The sequence below is a fragment of the Anas platyrhynchos genome, chromosome 12 (assembly GCF_047663525.1).
Source record: "Anas platyrhynchos isolate ZD024472 breed Pekin duck chromosome 12, IASCAAS_PekinDuck_T2T, whole genome shotgun sequence".
Classification (NCBI taxonomy): Eukaryota; Metazoa; Chordata; class Aves; order Anseriformes; family Anatidae; genus Anas; species Anas platyrhynchos.
The window spans coordinates 1916929-1936870 of record NC_092598.1 but is presented as its reverse complement, the minus strand read 5'-3'; the positions used below and the strand labels follow the sequence as shown (position 1 = coordinate 1936870).

General features: G+C 59.3%; 1 protein-coding gene across 5 annotated transcripts in view; it reads left to right on the top strand.

Annotated features, from left to right (window-relative positions):
- ZNF469 (zinc finger protein 469) overlaps nucleotides 1-19672 on the top strand; it is a 220188-nt gene extending 200516 nt beyond the window's left edge. For all 5 annotated transcript variants that reach the window (XM_072043895.1, XM_072043896.1, XM_038185622.2 and 2 more), the window contains 2 exons: nucleotides 1683-1753; nucleotides 5211-19672. In XM_072043895.1, coding sequence (XP_071899996.1) covers nucleotides 5375-17968 — 12594 coding nt within the window. In that variant the 5' untranslated portion in view covers nucleotides 1683-1753; nucleotides 5211-5374 and the 3' untranslated portion in view covers nucleotides 17969-19672. The remainder of the gene's footprint in view (nucleotides 1-1682; nucleotides 1754-5210) is intronic.
- The last annotated feature ends 270 nt before the right edge of the window (nucleotides 19673-19942 follow it).

Sequence of the window (19942 nt, the reverse complement as noted above, 5' to 3'; positions counted from 1 at the left end):
AACAAACACCCGTTCAATTTAGTTCACCCTAATGCCAGACTCTACTTTTACCGAAGTAATTAAGATTAATGCAGCTGATAATTTGGGAAGCATTCTTAAATGTACCCTTCTGGCAGCATCTAACATGTAATTTTACCTTAGAAGATTTATCGGAGCACTTAGGTAACAGATAGTTCCTTAGCAAACAGGAGCATTTAGAAGGAAAATGAAAGATTAATATTTCTTAAATAAATGTCAAAATAGTCATTCTTTATTACCGCGCCCACAAAGATGCTGCTGTCAGTCCCAGCCCCTCTGCTGATCCCCGGAGGAGATTAAACCCACGCAGTCCTGGGGGCTGGCGAGCAGGGCGAGAGGAGGTGCTCGGGTGCCTCCTCCGTGGGATTCTTGAGGAAATCAGGCACTTCGGAGGGCTCTGCTCGCCCATACCAAAACAGACCCGAACCATTTATTTGCCATCAGCCTTCTTGATGCCTTTGGGAAGGACTCAGCAGCTGCTGGCTGAGCCTTGCGATGGGACCGGTGGGCTGCAGCTGGTTCACACCCAGCACCTCCAGGCTCCCGTGGGCGCTGGGTTGGGCGTTATGGGATTTTCTTTGCTGGGTTGCCTCGATCCACCCATCCCTTCTTATTCTGCCAGCATGCTGGGGTGACCTCCAGCCAGGGCTGAGCCCTTTTCCCTGCCTCCTCTCGTTCCACCACCCTCTCCATCCGTGGGACGCCTCCGAGGTGCCCTGGGGGGCATTTTCCAGACCTGCCAGCACCTCCAGCTCAGGCAGCGCAGATATTTGGGAGGGAGCCTGGGCACGGTGCCGAGACCCTGGCATGCAGCACCCCCACATCCCGCGGGGTGCCCGGGCAGCTGCTCGGCTCGGCGCAGGGATGTGCCCGCGGCTTGTTTGGAAGGAGGCTGTGTGAGAGCAGCCCGAGGAAGGAGCAGGACTCCACGAAATCTGGATCCAGATTGAAAGCTGGACTCTCACCAGCTTGGAAATTCAAAGCTGTTCGGATCCAGAAAATCAATTTTTGACCATCGTGAGCAAGAAGCTAACTTTAGAAATAACCTTCCAGCTCCTCATCTGGCCGGAAAAAAAAAAAAAAAATCTGCTGGAAACGGCCTCTTGCGGTGCTCCTCGCCCTGACAGAGCCAGACCAAAGCATCCGTGTGTGTGTCCACCAGCATCACTTCCAGCCCCTCCAGGTCCTTTTCAAGCCTCCGCACCAGTGCTCAGCCCCCCCATGCTGTGAGCATCCCGTGGCTTCTCCTCACGGGACCCCTCAGCCTTTCTCAGCTAAAGCACATCTGTCACCAAACCTTCTCCTTCGCTCCCCAGCGTGGTGCTGACCCCGGTCCCCAGCCCCAGCCTCCTTCCTTGGGGACAAGCAGGGATGAGGGATGGGGTGGGATGTAGGAGATGGGGTGGGATGCAGGGGATGGGGTGGGATGCAGGGGACGGGGTGAGATGCAGAAGAGGACGCAGACCCTTTGGTTTTCCATCCCCATTTTGGTTTTCTCGCTCTGCGGGCACCCAGCTCGGTGTGGCCGTGGCAGGGCGTTTTTGGGGAGGGAACCCCTCCTTTCCACAGCCGCCTGCCAGAGCCCAGCCCAGGCGCTCGGAGCCACGGTGCCGGCAGCCAAGCCAAACACGGATTCCTGACATAGTTCTCTCTTTCCTTTGCAGCCAAGAAATTCATATTTCATGGGAGGTGGAAGTGAGTCCCGGCAGTAGCGGAGCGGCGGAGGGGTGCCAAGGTACGGCCAGCTGACGGCGCAGGATCCGATGCTATTTTTGGGAGCCAGGAGCTCAGCTCCTCATCCCCGATGGGCTCGGGGGATGCCGCGACCCCCCCCAAATCCCTGCTTGTGGTGATGCCGGGGCTCAGCCCCCGAGGCTGTGACCTCCCCAGCTGCTTTTCTGGCCACGCGGCCCCACTGCAGCCCGGCCACAGGAGACAGAAAGTTTAAACAGCCCCGGCTTTGAGAAGGGGCCAGTTCACAAGAGGAAGGGATTTTTCAAAGCCCCAGCAAAAGCCTCGCCGTCAGAGGTGGCTGCTTGAGCCGTGCGGGTGGGATGGGTGCCCTTGATGCAGCACTAGAACGCCCCTACATGGGGCAAACGCACACACACGGGCTCTTTTTGTGCCCCCCGCCCTGCCCCATGGCTTTTCCCTTTTTCCCTTTTTCCCATTTGGGTTTGCAATTTCTCTTTCCACCTGCTCCCACACCCATCTCCATCAGCTCGGAGCCGTGGCTGCAGGAAGCACAGCACCTCTGGCCCCGATACCCCCAAGGTAGCAGCCCCCAAAATTCTGGGCTTGCTGCTTACCCACAGGGGGGGCGAACCCCAACCGGGCCCCCCCCACCCTAACCAGGACCCCCTTGCGCCGAGCCCCACGCACCTCCCAGCCCTATCAGGGCTTGGCGGTGCCGGGCAGTGTCCATCGAAATGGCAAGAACAGTTCCTGCCCCGATAATCTGAGCAGACGATACAAGAGGCAGATAGGCGAGGGGGAGCCTTTATCTGGGCGATGCGCAGATGGAGAGCTGAGTCACCGCGATTAAATGACTTCCCCAAGGGCACGCAGGGGAGACGCCGAGCCCGGAGCTGAACCCGGGGCTGCCCAAGAGCCCCCGAGCGGCTCCGTCCTCCCACCCCGCTGCAGGGCACGAGATTTTTTTCCTTCCCTGTCCCTCTGGCCCAAGGCTGGAGCCGCAGCGGGGTTCTGCAGAGGCAGCGCTGTGGTTTCAGCCCTCTCCTCCTGCTTTGTTTCAGCAGCTTTTTGCTGTTTTTATTTTTTTCCTTTTTTCTTTTTTTGGGGGGGTTTCCACACAACCGTTTGCTCCCTCGCCGCCGTGTCCTGGAGCAGGGGCAGGTGAGCCCCAAGGGAGCTGCTGGGGACGCGGTGGCCACCTCGGTCCTCACGCTGTGGTCCCCTCGTGGTGTCCCTGGCTGAGAGCAGAGCTGGTGGCACCCATGGCTCTTTTCTCCAGGGAAGGAGCTACCAGGATTGGCACTGACACGAACCACCAGGACGATGCAGGGGTGGTGGGATGGACTCTGCTCCGTGCCGTGGTGGCCACATCCCCACCACACTTAGCCAAAGCCCACATGGCAGCCCACACACCAGCAGGCGGAGACTCCCCCCTAGCCAGGTGTCTTTTAAGAAATATCACTTTTTATTTAGTCATTTTGAATATGCAAACTCCCTTTGCCCCCGTCTTGTCGCTTCCAAACTCCTCTTCCAGGAGCTGAAACATCTAAAACCCAAAGAGGAGCCTGGGCCCAGCTGAGAGACTGGCAGAGGAGCAGGCTGAGAGTAAATTAAATATAAATAAATATAAATATAAATATAAATATAAATATAAATATAAATATAAATATAAATATAAATATAAATATAAATATAAATATAAATATAAATATAAAGGAAACAGCCAGAGGAACGTGACCAGTGCTGGTCTTGTGCGCTCAGTGGGACACCAGGGCCACCACCAGTGGGGACAGATTCCCCGAGCCCTGCTGCACGGATGCTTCAGCCACAGTTTTGGGGCACAAAACCTTAATTTACGCCTTGCCCTTATCCCGGGCACCATCTATGGGGTGAGCTCTCCCCATGCCCTGCCGAGGCTCTGCCACCACCACGGCACCCGTGGCTCTCCAGCAGCTCCTGCGTGCCACCAGCTCCTCTTTCCCCACCTTCCCCACCTCCAAACTCCTCTGCCAGCGCGGGGTTTGTTTCTCCTGGCGCTCGGCACCATCACAACTGCGATCCCCAGTCCTCGCCATGCCCACGCCGCAGCTTTTCGGATACACAAACGAGCCTTTCCTCGGGAAAAAATGGCTCCTTTATGCGGCTGAAAGAGCGCGACTGTGATAAGGGAGCGAGCCCTGGCCTTGGTTTTGTTATCTTGGCCAGGAGCCTTTGCAAATTTTCAGCAGCAGCAGCAGCAAACGGGCTTTACAGCTGCAGCTCGAAGCGCATAAGTGGCACCTTGTTTTGCCAGCCCGAGCCCCACGTCCTGATGGGCTCTGTTGGCTTTGGCCAGCGCGATCGATATCCCGCATCACGCCGGGGTTTGTTTCGCTTCGCCGAGTCCCCCAAAACGTCCCCTTGCCTGCTGTCACCTCCCTGCAGCATCCTCGCGGACAGGGCTGGGGCACCGCGAGCTGCAGGAGCACATCGCTCGCTTTTTCTTGGAGAAACCCTCGTTTTCTGCCCCAATCTTCCCCGGGCAGGAACGGGAGGCTGTGTAGCACCAGGCAGAGCTGGCATGCGTGGAAACGGGGCTGGGTAATTAACAGAACTGCAATCAGCAGAACGCTAATGAGCTGCGGCTCGCCCCTATTTGCAGCCTGCCGCCCCCTCCCAAGTTTAGGGTGGTAACACGGCTTCGACCCCTGCAGCATGAGGCTTGTGGACCCTAAAGAGGTGTTTTTAGTAGGGAAAAAGAAAAAAATCCCTTTGCTTCCTTAAAAAGAGAATCTTCAAAAAGGGGAGTTGCCTTTTTCCTTCTTTCCTTTTTTTCCTTTTTTTCTTTTTTTTTTTTTTTTCCTTAATGTAACCCATGTCCGGGGCTAAAATTTAGGGGCTTTTTAAAAGCTGCTCTTGACATTTGCTTCCTGCCTAATGCCCACAGATCCCCTCTTATAAAACCAGCTGGTAAATTCCCGACTGATTTTCTAACGCTCTCAGCTACTTAACAGCACCTAAAATCCGGAGCAGGGATAATTTGTGGCCGTGGGGAGCATGGCTGGGAAACAACCCCATCCTCCAGCAGGAGACGGTGATGGGCAGAGAGCAGAACCGCTGCTGGAGCCCAGCCCTGAGGGTCCGGGGTTGATTTTTGGGGTGCCGAGAGGGCACTCGTCATCCCTCTGGCCTTGGCTGCCAGATTTGGGACGTGGGGGCCCCCCTGGGGACACGGCTCCCAGCCCAGCCGCCAGCCCTTCCCGGTAATCCGTAGGTGGAGCTCTTCTGTCATCTTTTTTCTGCTTATGCTGCTGAGAAGTCCCCAGAAATAGCCTCCCGGGGAGGAAAAAAGTGCCTGGCTCAGCAGCTCGCGGTGAAGGTGTGATGTTCCCCCAGCACCGAAAGCTTTACCCCATCACGGCACAAAGGGAAGGGGTCCCAAAGTCTCCCCACACCTCACACCCCCTCTGCCCCCCAGCACTGCTCACCCCCTGCCGTTTTTCTCCTCCTTTCTCCAGGTCTGGGCTGAAAGGATGCAGCAGAGCCCTGGGGCCACCCAGGACCCCACACAACCCCATCCCCATCCCCGTGCCCGGCCCCGCAGGACCGTGCCATGACGGGCGGGCAGGAGCCGGCAGCAGGACGGGCAAGAGGGGCTGCGTAGCCCCCCTCCCCGGCTACCATGACCGGAGAGACCCAGCATGTTTACACCATCAGCGACGCTGAGGCCGGCCCCAAAGAGCAGGACAAGGACTTTGGCTTCGAAGGCTGCGGCGAGAAGGATGGCAGGGCGCCCGGTGGGGGCGAGGGGACGTCGCCCTTCCCCGCCACCAAGGACAAGGAGCCCCACAGCCAGCGGGAAGCCGTGATCCGGCCGCAGCAGGCGGGCAAGATCGACTTCAAGTCCCTCCACAACAAGCCCAAATTCGCGGGCGAGAGCGGCTGGGGAGGCATCAAGGGCAGCCCCCAGTCCCCCCCGGGGAAGGGCAGAGCCCGCGAGCGCAGCCGCCGGGCGGGGAAGGGCGAGCGGGGCCAGCACCAGCTCTATCGGCTCAGCATCGCCAGCGCCCGCCCCAGCCCCACCATCGGCATCGCCTACCCCCAGCAAAAAGTGACCCCCCCAAAAGTGCCCGAAACCAGCCGGGCTCCCGCGGCCGGCAGCTACCGCTTCCACGTGCCCGGCGTCCCCGAGGAGGAGGAGCTGAGCTTCGGCCGCTGCTTCCCCGAGGCCACCGCCGGCCGTACCTCCGCCAACTATACCTCACCACCCGCCGGCCCCCCGCGCCCGCCCCACGGCCCCAAAGGGCAGCCCCCCGCCGGCATCCCCCTCAAGAGCCCCGGCACCAATGGGCAGCTACATTACTTAGAGTTTCAGGCGAACGGGGCGAGCTCGTGGCCCTCTCCGGAGAAGAGCTTCGCAGGTGCTAGCTACGGGGTCAAGCCCAGCTCTTTCCCCGAGGGCGGCAAGGCGGGCGGCCACGCGCTGGGCGCTTTGCCCTTCCAGTTCCCCTTCCAGCTGCTGCACGACTCGGGGAAGGAGCCGTACCGCGGCGATGCCGAGTACCTGGACGTGGCCCTCGCCGCCGGCCAGGCGGCTCACGGCGCCTTCGGCTTCCACGCGTCCCCCCGAGAGTGGCAGGAGGAGACGCCGGGCATCGGTTCCTTCGAGGGCGCATGCCCCCCGGGCCGGCTGTACGGCGTGCCCACCCCGCTGCTGGCCCCGCCGCCCGCCCCGCACCGCGGCCCTCTGCCGTGCTACAAGGGCAGGAGCGAGCACCCCGGCGACCCCAGCGGTGCTCTCTCGTCCTCTGGTGCTATCGACCAAAACCCAAGCACTTTCCAAGAAAACCAAGCTGTTTTTCCGTCTAGTTTACACTCGCCTAGTGTGCCAAAGCCGGTCGGTAAGGGGCAAGCCTCAGCCAAAGACAGTGTGCCCAGCCCGCGGCTGCTGCTCCCGGGCAGCCCTCTCAGAAGGAATATGCCACCAAACTCCCTCTCCCAAGTGCACTTTCAGAGCAAAGCCTATTGCAGCTCCCCCGCGGGCAGCGCGAGCGCAGGACCTGTGCCTTTCGAGACAAGCGTTCCCACTACGGCGCCCACCCACCCCCGGCTCGTGCAAGCCTGGGAGGGCGCCGCCAAGGCATTTTCTCCCATGGACCAGAACTCAGCACCTTATTCAAACCCTGTTGGAAGCCAGTTCTCATTCGAGTGCCAGCCTGGCCCCGAGCAGAGGCAGCACAGGCAGAAAAACGCCAGGATGCCTTGGCAGCAAATACACCTCGCTTCTGCGGTGCCCGGCCAGAACAGGATCGAGCTGTCGAGGCAGATGAGCGGCCAGAAGCTCCCTTTCCCCCTCGGCACGCCGGAGTGGCCGGGCAGCAAAGCCCACAAAGGGCCCCCCCTAAACAGCTCCCCAGGGTATCACGGCAAAAAGCTCCTGTCGGGGGAGAGCCTCGGGGCGCAGCGTGGGGACCCCGGCTTGACGGGCGCTTTTTCCTTCGAAAATGGCAAGGACCCAGCCTCTCCTGCTTGCGACTCAAGAAGCAAAGCCCTCTTCTACAGCATGGGCCAGGCGGGACCACCTCCTCCTCCCTCCAGGAGCTCGTCGGGCTCAGCGTTGGTCCTGCCGCCGTCAGCCTTGGTGGCAGCTTCGCCCTGCGGGTCCCCGCTGCCGTCCCCTGTCCCCAACCCCACCTGCGGCAGCACCTGCTCCTCGCTGTCCCCCGTGTCCAGCAGCCCGCTCAACCCCAGCTTTGAAGACGGCCAGCTATCCGCGGCGCTCGCCCCTTCGCCCTTCTTCCACCACCCCTGCCATCCCAAGGAGGGCGGCAAAACCTTCCACCCCTCCGAGGTGCTGACCTCGGGCTCGCTCCACTACCACCCCCAGGACTCCATCAAGCCCTTCCACTTCCCTCCCGACGTCCTGAAGGACGACCACCTCCTGAAGTGCTCCCCGGAGAGCCCCTTCCACAAAGCGGGCGCGGAGGTGGCCAAAAGCTGCCTGGATGGCTTGGACGGGGAGCCGCCGCCACCGCCACCCTACGCATCCCATCACCTGCTGGCCGGCTCGCTCAGCAGTGCCAGCCTGGACCAGCTGGACGTGCTGCTGACCTGCAAGCAGTGCGACCAGAACTACAGCAACCTGGCCTCCTTCCTGGAGCACCGCCAGTTCTGCGCATCCCACCCCGCGCCCCACGCCGAGGCCAAGGAACCCCCTCGGGTAACCGAGGGGCGACGAGGGCTGCCCCCCGAGCTCCCCAAGCCCCCTACCACCAGCGGGGCCAGCCTGCCGCTGTCTCCAGACCCCCAGGCGCATCTGCTGGCACTGAACAAGGGTGAGGAGTTTCTGCTGGATGGGGAAAGCAAGAGCGACGGCAAGGAGGATGCTCTGAAGGGTGGCCTCTTCAACGGCCTCGCCGCCAGCTCCTTGCCTCTCACCGCCTCCGACCTGGATATTGACGATGCCAAGCTGGACAGCCTGATCACCGAAGCCCTCAACGGCCTGGGCTACCAGTCGGACAACCCAGAGATCGACAGCAGCTTCATAGATGTGTTTGCCGACGAGGAGCTGACGGGCATGAAGGCCGCCGGCAGCGGGGCGTCCCACAAGGCGAAGGAAGCCCTGGCCTCGGAGAGCAAACCCAGGCACGCAGCGGCGGAGGAGAAGGAGGGTTACTGTGATGAGGACAGCCACACGGCGGGGGAGAGGGCGAAGAGACGAGCAGGAAAGCAGCACGGCCACAAGGGGAGGGCGGCACGGAGGCTGGTGGCCCGCGAGGCTGAGCGGACGGAGCCGGCAGCGGAGGAGAGGACGGCCAGGCTGCGGGTGGGCAGGAAGAACAGCGTCCCACCGGTGTCCTCCAGGTCAGCCTCCGGCCAAAAGCAGCCCAAAAAGCACAGCCAGGAGCCTCAGATGAAAAATGAAGCCGGGCAGGGCGCTGCCACCAAGAGCTCCAAGCCACCTCGGTTCTCCATGAAGGAAGGGAAGAAGAGGAAGCCCCGGAGTGGGACGTGGAGCAAGGAGCTCATCCACAAGATCGTGCAGCAGAAGAACAAGCTCCACCAGCTGCACGCGAAGAGCAGCAAGCAGGCGCAGCCCCCCCTGCACCACGAGAGGCTGGAGCCCCCCAGCCAGGAGGGCCGGCTCCAGGAGTACGACTACGTCTCCGACTCGGAGGACGAAGGGGCAGCGTGCAGCAGGCTCCGCGGGAGGAGGAAGCGAGGGGCAGCGTTTATGGGGAGAGCCAAATACAGCTTCAGCAAGAAACGGCCGGGGAGAGGCGAGAGAGCCAAAGAGAAAGACCCAGCCTGGAGCTACAGCCGGAGGAGAGACCGTCAGAAAAGGGAGGCACCGGGGCACAGGAGGGTCTCCAGTCCGGAGGCTGCCAAGAAGGGGGATTGTGCCGGGAGAGCCCGCAGGAGGAGCAGCCAGTCATCCACGGGCAGCAATCCCAATGTGAGCGTGGCCACCGAGGCTGGTCCCACCGACCTGGTGGGGGAGAAGGCAGCCGTGATGGGGAGGAGGCACTCGGGCAGCCCGGCACGGACACCACGGGCTGCTCTGGGCCATCCCGAGGACAGGAGCCCAAAGAAGAGCCAGAAAAGCAAGGAGGACGTCCCGCGGGGGACCAGGCAGGTTGGCTCAGCCAAACCTTTGCTAGCAAGCCCCAGGTCCCATCCAAGCACTGCACCCGATGCTTCTGCAGGGGACGATGCAAAGGAGGAGCCACTGCCACCGAGCCAGGAGGGGCAGCTCCCCAGCACGGCCACCTCGGGCAGGAGCCCCATCAGGCTCCCCCATAAGAAGGAGGCAGAAGAGCCCAAAGGAGCAGCAAACCAGGCAGGAGAAGGCAGCCCAGAGGCTCAGGACTCGGCCGGGCTGGCGATGGTCGGCCAGAGGCAGCAGTTTGCCCCCTACACGGGTGACACGGTGAAGTACCACGCAGAAGAGCTGATGGCTCCGTCCAGGAGCGAGCCCAGCCCCAGTGGTGCCACCGCTGCCTTCTCAGGAACAGGCAGCAAGTACGGGAAGGCTCACGGGGTCGCTGATGGTGGGAAGGGCTTTGCCACACCGGGTGCCCCATTCGGGGGCGATGCGGTGGGGATGATGCTGGCTGCCAAGGCTCCCGATCCGTACGTGGGCAGTGACAGCGCCTTTTTCGATCCCAAAGCCCTTCCTGCTCACTACGATGCCAACCTCTTCTCAAAGCCCCCGGCCCTGGGGTCCTCGCACATGGATGAGATGTATCTGTGCCGGGAGGACATCGGCACCGGTTCCTTTGAGCAGAAGCACGCCAGCATCTCCCCCTACAACGCAGAGACCCCACAGACCAAGGTCTCCTCCCCTCTCAGCTTTGACTCCTCCTCGATTTTTGGAGAGCTTCCCGTGACTGAGTTTGATTCACCGCTGTACGAGAGCGTGTCCGCCGGCAAGGACGGCTACGTGGCAGCCTTCGCCTGCCCCAGCAGTGCCCCCAGCAAGACGCTGCCCTTCGAGCAGCCATACCCGCCGTTCATGCCGGAGAAGGACTGGTCCCTGATGGAGGAGGTGGCTCCGATGCTGCCAGAAGACATGGCTCACTTCCACGGCCTGGCGGTGGACAAGCCACTCACCAAGAAATTCCCCGAGGAGGGTGCCGTGCCCCCTGCCCCACTGCCTCTGCCACTGCCGGACAGGATGACGGATTACAACGTGGCTTTTATCAATAATATGTCCGACGACGAGCTGGAGATCAAGCGGCTGGTGACAGAGCTGGAGAGCCAGCTGCAGACCAGCAAGCTGAGCGGCGAGGCGCCCACCGCCCTGCCAAAGGGTGAGCATCACGCTGCACCCCTGCGGGGATCTGCAGCCGAGCCCTTCCCACCCCTGCCTGCAGACCAGGGCCACCAGAAGGGGCTGTTCATGGCAGATGAGCTGGGCACCTCGAGCCTCCTGGCCACCAAGGTCTGTGCTGGGGAAAGGCTGGGGGGCGAGAAGCCGGCGGTCACGGGTGCCCGTGGTGGCTACGAGGGAGGCAGGGAGCCCTGGCACGGACCCGCGGCGGCGTTCGGCTCGTTGGATGCCGGGATGTGCACGCCACCCTCCTCGGATGGGTTTTGCCCCAAAGAGAGCGGGGAGCAGCTGCAGGGAGCTGTGGCCACCGAGGGAAGTGGCCCCAGAAGGATGGAGAATGAGCCTTCCTCCAAAAGCCCACCCAACCCATGCGCGCCGGACACGGCTGAGGTGCCCATCTACACGGACACCCCTCCAAAAAGCCCTCCTGCTGTCCCCAACGCCAGGATGGGGGAGGCAACCGAAGCCAACAAGGACACCCTGCCGTCCCTGCCGTGCAAGCAGGGTGCAGAGAGCTTCCCTGTGCCAGGGAAACCAGGTGAGCGCTTCGGTGATGCCACGGAGCTGGAGAAGTTCGATGCCCATCTTCCAAACCATAACCCTGAGCTCAGCTTCCAGCCGGGTCCAGCCACAGCCATGGACCTCCCCTTTTCGCCTCACATCAAAGAGGTCCCAGATGCAGAAGAGAGACCCTTTGGCAAGTCCAAGGAACCCCAGATGGTGAAAAGTGCCCTGGACTTTAAGGGGGATGGCGGAGGGTCTGCATTGCTGGAAGAAGCGGAGGAAAGGAAGAGCCCCGCAGCCTTGCCAGCTCCCGGGCACGGCGACAAAGCCAGCAAGCACAAAGCTCTGCTCTTCCACATGCTGAGCCTGCCCAAGGAGAGCAGCTCCCAGAGGACATCAGCCTCCCAAGACGCCAACCCGCTGCAGCAGCTCCAGCTCTTCGTGGCACGGACGGTGAAGAGCAACGAAGAGGAGCTGTTGATGCCCTGCTTCCCCGTGCTGCTGGCCCCCGGCCACCCCCCTGCTGCCAGCAAGGGCCAGCAGGAGCAGAAAGAGGAGAGTGGTGATGGTGAAAATCAGGCGTATCGCCCTGCCCCAGGGGAAGGGGACGTCCCCGTCGTGGGCAATGCAGAAAGCGTCGCTGCCCCAGCTAAAGAGGCTGTGCCATTCCCCGGTGCCTGCAGGCAGCTGGAGCCGTTCAGTGCCATGGGCTCCTACAGTGCAAAACTATCCACGTTTGCTGGCCCGGAGCTGCAAAATAATGTGGCGGAGCTGCAGCACTTAGCAAATGAAGACGAGGAGGCAAATGACATTAATATCCGTGCAGATGGTGCTCCCCGAGAGCAAAATGACCTCTCGCCACTCAGAAACGCAGCGGTGACCCCACCGCCAGGGCAAGGAAAGAAAGCTGATCGGCTCGTGGAAGAGCAGGAGCGTAAAGATAAAAACAAAGCGGCCTTGGCATTTAAAACACATGAGCAATCACATTTAAGCTGTGGTTTTATGGAGAAAGAAACGCTGGGCAGTGCAACATCAGCAGGGCTGGGAACAAACGAGGCTGAACGCAGAGCGTGGTGCCGGGGAGCTGACCGGGACGAGCTGGCAGCAGGCTCCGTGGGCACGGGCAGTGCCCCTGCCAGCCCCACCAGCACACTCAGCCCCTCCAACGAGCCCCACACACATCCCCGATTGCTGCAGGACACAAAAGTAAATGCGAAGCTTCCCAGAGAAGGAAATGGTAAGAAAAAGTCCCCCAACGGCTGTCATTACGCAGGTGAATCTCTGGCCAGCCTGCCCTCGCCGATGGGTTTTCCTCACCCCAAATACTTGCAGAGTGGTGGGACCGAGGGAGGAGAATCCCCCGGCTTCGGCAGTCAGCTCTTGGAAGAGAACAAATACAGCAGGTCCCCGCTGAACGCCTCGAGCTCATTCCTTGTGACCAGATGTCCTCCTGAGGCCGATGGCACTCACACCCACCACCCCACCCCGAGCCCATCAGAGCAAGTGACATGGAACAGGACCCCTGCTTTTCCTCCCCTGCTGCATCACTGCGGGGCCACGCCAACAGAGGCAGGTGGGGACGGTCACCACCAGTCCCCCGAAAGTGTTTTGGGAAGCTACGGGCAGCCTGAAAGAGAAGGGATGGCGAGAGCCTGCGCTCCTCTGCGCGCTGATGCCCTGGTGGGCTCTGCCGTGGAGGTGGATGGTGCCCAGGAGCCATGCAGGAAGGACAGCTCGCCTCCCTGCTCGCCTTTCAGCCACAAACGGGGTGGGAAAGAGGGACCCGAAAGTGCTGGTGCCATGCTGCCAGGATCTCATTTTAGAGAAAACCAAGCGTGCACCATCACCGACGTGGTCATTAACTCCATTCCTCTGGAAACCCAGAATTACCCAACGCAACCCACCACAGATCTGGTGTTCACAGAAAGAGAGGTGAACCTAAATCGGGAGAAAAAGCTTGAGAACTGCTGCGATGATGGAAATAAGCATCGGAATGAACCGGAGGCTTTGTCCAACGGTTTTGTTGTTCAGCAGGTGCCAGCTGCTGTCTGTAGAGGGCTTAAAAGGACAGGAGATCTTGGTCCTGCCGAATCAAATGGCCACCAGCCTTCAGAGGCAGCAGAGGTGAGAACTGGTGATCTTTCCAAAACCACAGAGATCGGAGAAAAGAGTTTAAAAGGGGAGAAACCCACGAGCCACAGGGCTGAGCACAGTGGAGAAGCTGCGAGTTGCGTGCTAAATAACATGGGCCAAGGAGAGGGCACCACAAGTCACAGCACCCCGAGCCCTTCCCAAAACGAACTGCAGAAAGAAAAGAAGCCCAACGGGCTCCAGGTCACCTGCGACATTTGTTCAGCCTCCTTCCGCTCCAAGCCCGGCCTGACCCGGCACAAAGCTGTCAAGCACCAGGTGAAGCCCGGCAGGACTCCCAGGTCCGCCTTGATTCCTGTGGACGAGACATCGAGGGCAGCCCAGAAGGTCCCCAGAAGGAGCCTGAAGGCTGTCAGAGAGAAAACCTGCGGCTCCCAGGTGCCAAATGCTGCTGAGCACGCGCCCAAGAAAATGTGCACGGGCCTGGAGAAGGAGCCCAGCGCGCAGATGCAGGAGGTGGTGAGCAGGGTGCTCAGCGACCTGAGCGTGATATCCCTCGAGGTGTCCCAGGAGCTGCACCGCACGCGTGTTGCGCACAGGGAGATGAAGGCCAAGGGGCAGCGCGCAGAGACGGGGGCAGGAGAGGACCCGGGGAGGCAGGGCAGGAAGGGGGAGAAGGGCAGGAGGAGCCAGAGCAAAGATCCCGGAGGGGTAAACGGCAATTCCGAGAAGAAGCTGAACAGGAAAGTGAGGCGGAGGAAAGCAAAGGCGTTTCCCAGCAGACATGAGCCCGATGGTCCCTGTGAGCTGGGGAAGAGTTCAGGTCCTGCCCCTGCTGCCCTCAGCCCCAGCCTGCCCGCTGTCACGGAGGGCCTGCGTGAGCCGGGCGGGTGCATTTCCACAGAGGAACAAAATTTACCCAACTCATCCCCTCCAAAAGCGAAGCAGTCCCCGTGCGCAGCCGAGCTCGCAGAGGACCCGGGCGACAGGGTGGTGCCTTCAGAGGAGGTCAGCAAGGAGCCAGGAACGGGCACAGCTCCCTGTCCCGAGGGGGGGGAAGAGCCAGGTGAAGCAGAAAGCACACAGGCTTGCAGAGCGTGGGTTGGGGGGTTCGTGAAGCAAGTGGAGGAGGGACTGGGTGAGGTAGGCGAGGAGCAGCACCGTGATGGCACAGAGGAGATGGAGGCTGAGACAGGAGGCAGTTCGGGAGGCAACGGCACTGGGAAATGGAGCAGTGCCCCAGGGGGTGTCACATCACCTTCCCCAGGGGTACCAAATGTGCAGACAAATGATTTGGAAACCCCCCAAAAGGCTCCCACGCATGGAGCTCTGCAGCCCCCGCCGGCGGCCAGCCCCGCTCCCGCGGAGCCAAAGCGCTGGGCGAAGGCAGAGCTGACCCCGAGCCGGGAGCACCACGGGGACAACGCGGCCACCTCCGACCTCCAGGGCTTGTTTGACGACGACCCCACGTTCTCCCAGCTGTTCCCTCGGGACGAGCAGCTCATCCGGAGGAAGTGCACGCGGGTGTACGGGAAGCGCAGCAAAAAGCCCAAGCCCATCACCGAAGTGAGCCTGCGGCCGGCGGGTGCCATCGACCTCTTCTCCATCCGCCTGGCGTCCGACCTCAGCGACACCGGCTCCTTCTGTGTCACCAGGGAGGACCCCTGCGAGTACGAAACCATCTCCATCGACGACGCCTTGATGCTGAACATGTGTCACGGCAGCAAGGCGAGGAGCGGGGAAGCAGGTCCCGGTGGAGCCGCCAGCACGGCGCTGCGCTCGGACGGAGAGAAGGCCAGCCCTGGGAGAGATGTCACTGACCTGGAGGACAACGTGCTAACGTTCTTGTGCCAGAACAGCCACATGGACAACGGCCCCAGCTTGAGCATCTGGGCCGGGCTGGAGAAAGAGGGAGAGAGCCTGGCCACCGAGGGGATGTTTGAGGCTCCGGGGGGCCTGGAGAACGAGCACTCGCTTGGAGAAACGAGCTCCGAGCCCCCCGACCTGGCGGAGGAGCCCTACAATGGCAAGAGCAGCGAAGATTCAGACTCTCCCGAATTCCACACCATCGACATCGAGATGCTGAATGCCAAGCTGAAAATGAGGGACGTGTGCTTCTTCGGTTCTTGCGAAGAGCTCCCCGGTAGCGGGGACGATGGCGCTTCAAGCTTCAAGCCAAAGCCGGGGCAGCACAGCAAGCACGGCAGAAGTAAGCTAGAAGATGGGAAGCTGGGCAAAAACCGTGGTGACATCACCATCAAGGCCAAGGACAAGCAGTACAAGTGCAAAGTCTGCTTCCAGTGGTTCCTGACGCTGGGCGAGCTGGATTTCCACAAGCTCACCCACAACCCCTCCCCGCCGCCCACCTGCTACATGTGCGTCCAGCGCAAGTTCAGCTCACGGGAGCAGCTGAGGGACCACCTGAAGGAGAAGCACGCCAAGAACAAGGCCGGGCTGTGGGCCTGCGGGATGTGCCTGAAGGAGATCTCCGACGTCTGGATGTACAACGAGCACCTCCGCGAGCATGCCACCCAGTTCGCTCGCAAGGGGCAAGCGCAGAAGTCCGTGATGGGCCTGCCGGCCTGCTTCGGTGAGGACAACGACGCCGTCACCCAATTCCTCAACACCATCATGTGTCGGAAGCCCAGCAGGTCCTCCCGGCACGCCGAGCCCAGCAGCAAGCACACGCCCAGCAGGGAGAGCAGGAGCCCCAGGGAGCTGCCTCCGGAGCAGGAGGTCAAGGCGGTGAAAGAGCCCTCGGAGAGCAGCAGCGTCAAGGTGAAGCCTCCTGCACCCAGCTCCTCCAAAGCATCCGCCAGTCCGTCTCCGGAGCACCCAGCAAAAAGCGAAGGCACCCCGAAATCTGTCCCCATGCACCCCGACTGCAAGGATCCTTCCAGGGACTGTCATCACTGCGGCAAGCAGTTTCCCAAGCCCTTCAAGCTGCAGCGGCACTTGGTGGTGCACAGCCTGCAGAAGATTTACCTGTGCCACAAGTGCCCCATGTTCTACCAGGAGACCAAAGAGCTTCGAAACCACCTCAGCCAGGAGCACGGGATAGTGGAGGAGCAGGAGATCAAGCACACCACGCTGTACGCCTGCGAGCTCTGCGCCGACGTCATGCACGTTATCAAGAAGTCCTTCATCTGCAGCATGTGCAACTACACCTTCTCCAAGAAAGAGCAGTACGACCGGCACATGGAGAAGCACCTTGCGGGCAGCAACAGGACCTTCAAATTCAGAGGGGTCATGAGGCCCGGCGCTGCCTCCAAAGAGGGCAGGGAGAAGGTGAGGGAGGACGGCGTGCCGCCGAGCAAGAAGAGGAAGGTTGCTCCCCACGGCACCTCAACAGACCGCCTGGCCCACGCTGGTGACCTGCAGCTGGTGGATCCTGCGAGCCCCAGCCTCCAGCCTCCTTCTGAGCCCTTCCCTGGAGCACCCAGGGAGCCGGCAGCACCTCAACCCCAACCCCCCGTGAAAACCGAAGACCTGGTGGGTGACTTCTCCGACCTCCTGGCGGAGATGGAGAAATCCCAGTTCGACACCCTGCCGCCTCCACCCTGCCTCTCTCCGTCTTTGCCGCAAGCTGCGGCCGGCGGTGCCGAGCTCGGCCACATCGCTGCCCTCTCCATCGAGGAGCTGGAGAAAGGAGCGTTTGATGGGAAACCGCTTCCTTTCCTGGACTCGCCCGGGTTTAGCCTTGACCTGGCTGGGTTAGCGTGCAGCCAAGCCACAGACCAAAAGCTGTCTCCTCCACACCTCACCGAGAAGCGCGGCTACGCCGATGCCCATAAGAGAACAAGCGCAAGCAACAAAGACGAATACATAGCGGGGGGGTTGGAAAACCCTGATGCAGCCACCGATGCCGTGGATGGGATCCCATTTCTCCAGCTTGCCAAGAAGGTCTCGGAGCTTCCTTCCCAAGGGGCAGAGGCTCCACCAGCCAAGGAGACCCACAGGACACAATGGGGCAACCCCAGCGCCAGCGAGGCCTCTTGTTGGGAAGGCGCATCCAAAGCCACTTCTCCGGAGGCTGCCCACCAGCCCCTGCCCCTGAAGGACAAGACAGCATCACCCGCACTGAACAGGGCTGCCAAAGATTCGGCCTCCCAGAAAAAAACCACGGGGAACCAGCCTGGTGGTGAGGCTGCTCCCGAGGAGGGCCAGCAAGGCAGCGTGGCAAAGGACAAATCCGCGCCCGATGGTGGCACCAAGGAGAGCAGCGCCGGCACCAGGGACCACGGTGGCAACCCAAGCAGATCCTCCGGCCACCAGCCTCGAGGAGATTCTGCCGGCCACACCGCCAAGCTTCACCCCAAGAGGAGGAAAGAGCACAAATCCCTGAGCCACCGGGGCAGCGCCGGCTCCCGGGAGAACATGGAGGGAGACGGGAAGAAGAAGAAAGGACGAGCACCGGGTCCGGGCAGGAGCGAGAGCAGCGGCGAGCTGAAGCGTGCCGACTGGAGCATCGCCGAAACTCCTGCCCTGTCCCCGGGGAGGAGGGATGCTCACGGCAACAGGCTGCTCCCCAAGCCCAAGATGGGCACCCAGCTGAAGAAGATGGTCCTGGACGCTTGCAACCAGAAGAAAGGGGAGCTGCGGCACGCCAACGGGGACGTGCGGCGCAGGAAAGCCATTCTGGGGAAGAGCCTGCACCAGGTGCTGGCCAAGGGCACGGCGCCGGCCCCGCGCGGCTCCTTGCACGGCTCGCGCCCCGCGCGCGGCACCAAGCCCGCCGGCTCGGCCAGCTACCGCACGGCCGAGTCCCAAAACAACCTGCTCAGCCAACTCTTCGGGCAGAAATTAACCAGCTTTAAGATTCCTTTAAGGAGAGAGACTTCAGAGTAATTTATGGAAGTGACTTATGGTGATCCGCAGCTGCTTTCACGGGGTTTGCGAGGGGAGAAATTATCAAAGCATTAAATTCGTTTGTGTAGCATGATTTTTTTCTGTCTAGCTTAAATGAACTTGCACTGCAGCCTCTGTGAAATAGTTTGCTTTGTGTCTACTAATCTACTTTAATTCACCTGATTTATCATGCAAATGCTAGAACTTTGATGTTGCTGATGATTTTCATGAACTGAAATTGTAATCGCTTTGGGCAGACTGAATCGTCAAGAGCAAATGCTTTATTGCAGAAGTGCTGAGGTTATAAGGATACTTGCAAATCTCAGACCCTTTTGAGGCTGTGTCTGTGTTATCTTTGTACAGAGTACTTGAAGAGATGAACTTCATTCCGTAGACGTCTTATTCATAAGGTGCAGTACACTGTAGAAAGCCAATTTTTTTTTTTTTTTTGGAAGATTTTGCACAAATAATCCCGTACAATTCATTTAATTGGGAGCTGGCCTAAGAGATGATACAATTAAAAAAAATAATAAAATAAAAATTAAATTAAGCATCAAGTGTCCCATATTCTGACAGCCATCCCTAAGGATTTGTTTCTACGTCGTCAGGAGAATACCGAAGCAGCCGGCGAGCTGCCCGAGCGCCGCCGCCGCCCTTTGACCACTGTAGGTGATGTGCACGGAGGAGAGCTGCCACCGCTAGCAAACTGCACCTTGACACTTGTGACAAACTCTTGTGTTTTAGGGTTTTTCGGGGGGTTTTGTTCTTTTTTTGTTGTTGTTTTTGTTCACGTGGGGTCGTTTTTTTGTTTTTTTGTTTTTTTTTGCGCAACGACAAAACTGTGCCAACTCACCGCACCGCACCGGTACCGGCCGAGTGCCCTCAACGGTATAACTTCTAAACCTATCTTACTGTATCGAGTTAGTGGCTATTATAGGTATCCGCTTTTTACTATGCAGTTACTGGTGCTATTCTTATTTCGTAATGTGAATACAGACTTCCTTGATCGAAAAAAAAATAATAAAATAAATAAATAAATAAAAATGAAATAAAATAACTAAAAGGGAACCGTTAGGAAGTAGCCGTTACCTGGAAGAGAAAACAAAGCAGGAAAATCAAAGGTTAGGGAAAATCCTGTATGCTGGTACTCCGTAGTGTCGCGAGGGTTACGTCACGCTGGGCAAGCACGTTATACAACCGAACTTCTGAACCGGAAAGTAATCTCAGGTGCAAACGAGGACATGGAAGATAACTAAATACTATTGAAATACTCCCAAGTCAAGGAGGTGAAGTAATGCACTGATGTGATATGAACAGTCAGAGTACTTTGCGTCTGTCCTGCAATTTTTTTTTTTGTTTTGTTTTGTTTCAGATTTAAAAGAAAAAAATTAAAAAAAAAATTAAAAGAAAAAAAAAAAAGAGGCTTTATTCTGTTAATATGTACCTTTACGATTCTTCGTATTGTATAAAAATATTGTAGGTAATTTACCTTGGGTGCAATGTGTTATGTCAAAAGTTTTTATTTTGATATTTTGTCAGAGAAGCAGAGAGAGAGCAGGAAACGCCGTTTTATGATGTTGTATGTGTGCTTTTAAAAGTGCCTCTTTAATATTGTTAAATAAAGTATGAGATGAAAATATGGGGTGGTACTGTAAAATCATACCTGATTAATCTTTTCAAATATATTCCAATATTTTCACAGAATTTCCCTGTCTCGTGTGGCGTTTGTGGGCTCCTTCTCCCCGGCTGTGCTGGCACAGCCTGACCCCAGCCCTGTTCTTGGCCCCTTTCCTGCCCCGACCACGATGCTGATGGTGCCGCAGGAGGATTCTTGGCACATTTTTTTGGTGTCCCATGGGAAGCAGCTGCAGGAGGGCTTGGTGTCCCCGCCACCAGATTGCAATAATTTAGAGATGCAACTTGCAGTGTGCACCTCCCAGCAGCTCTGCAGCAGGACCCTGAGCCGCAGCGGGG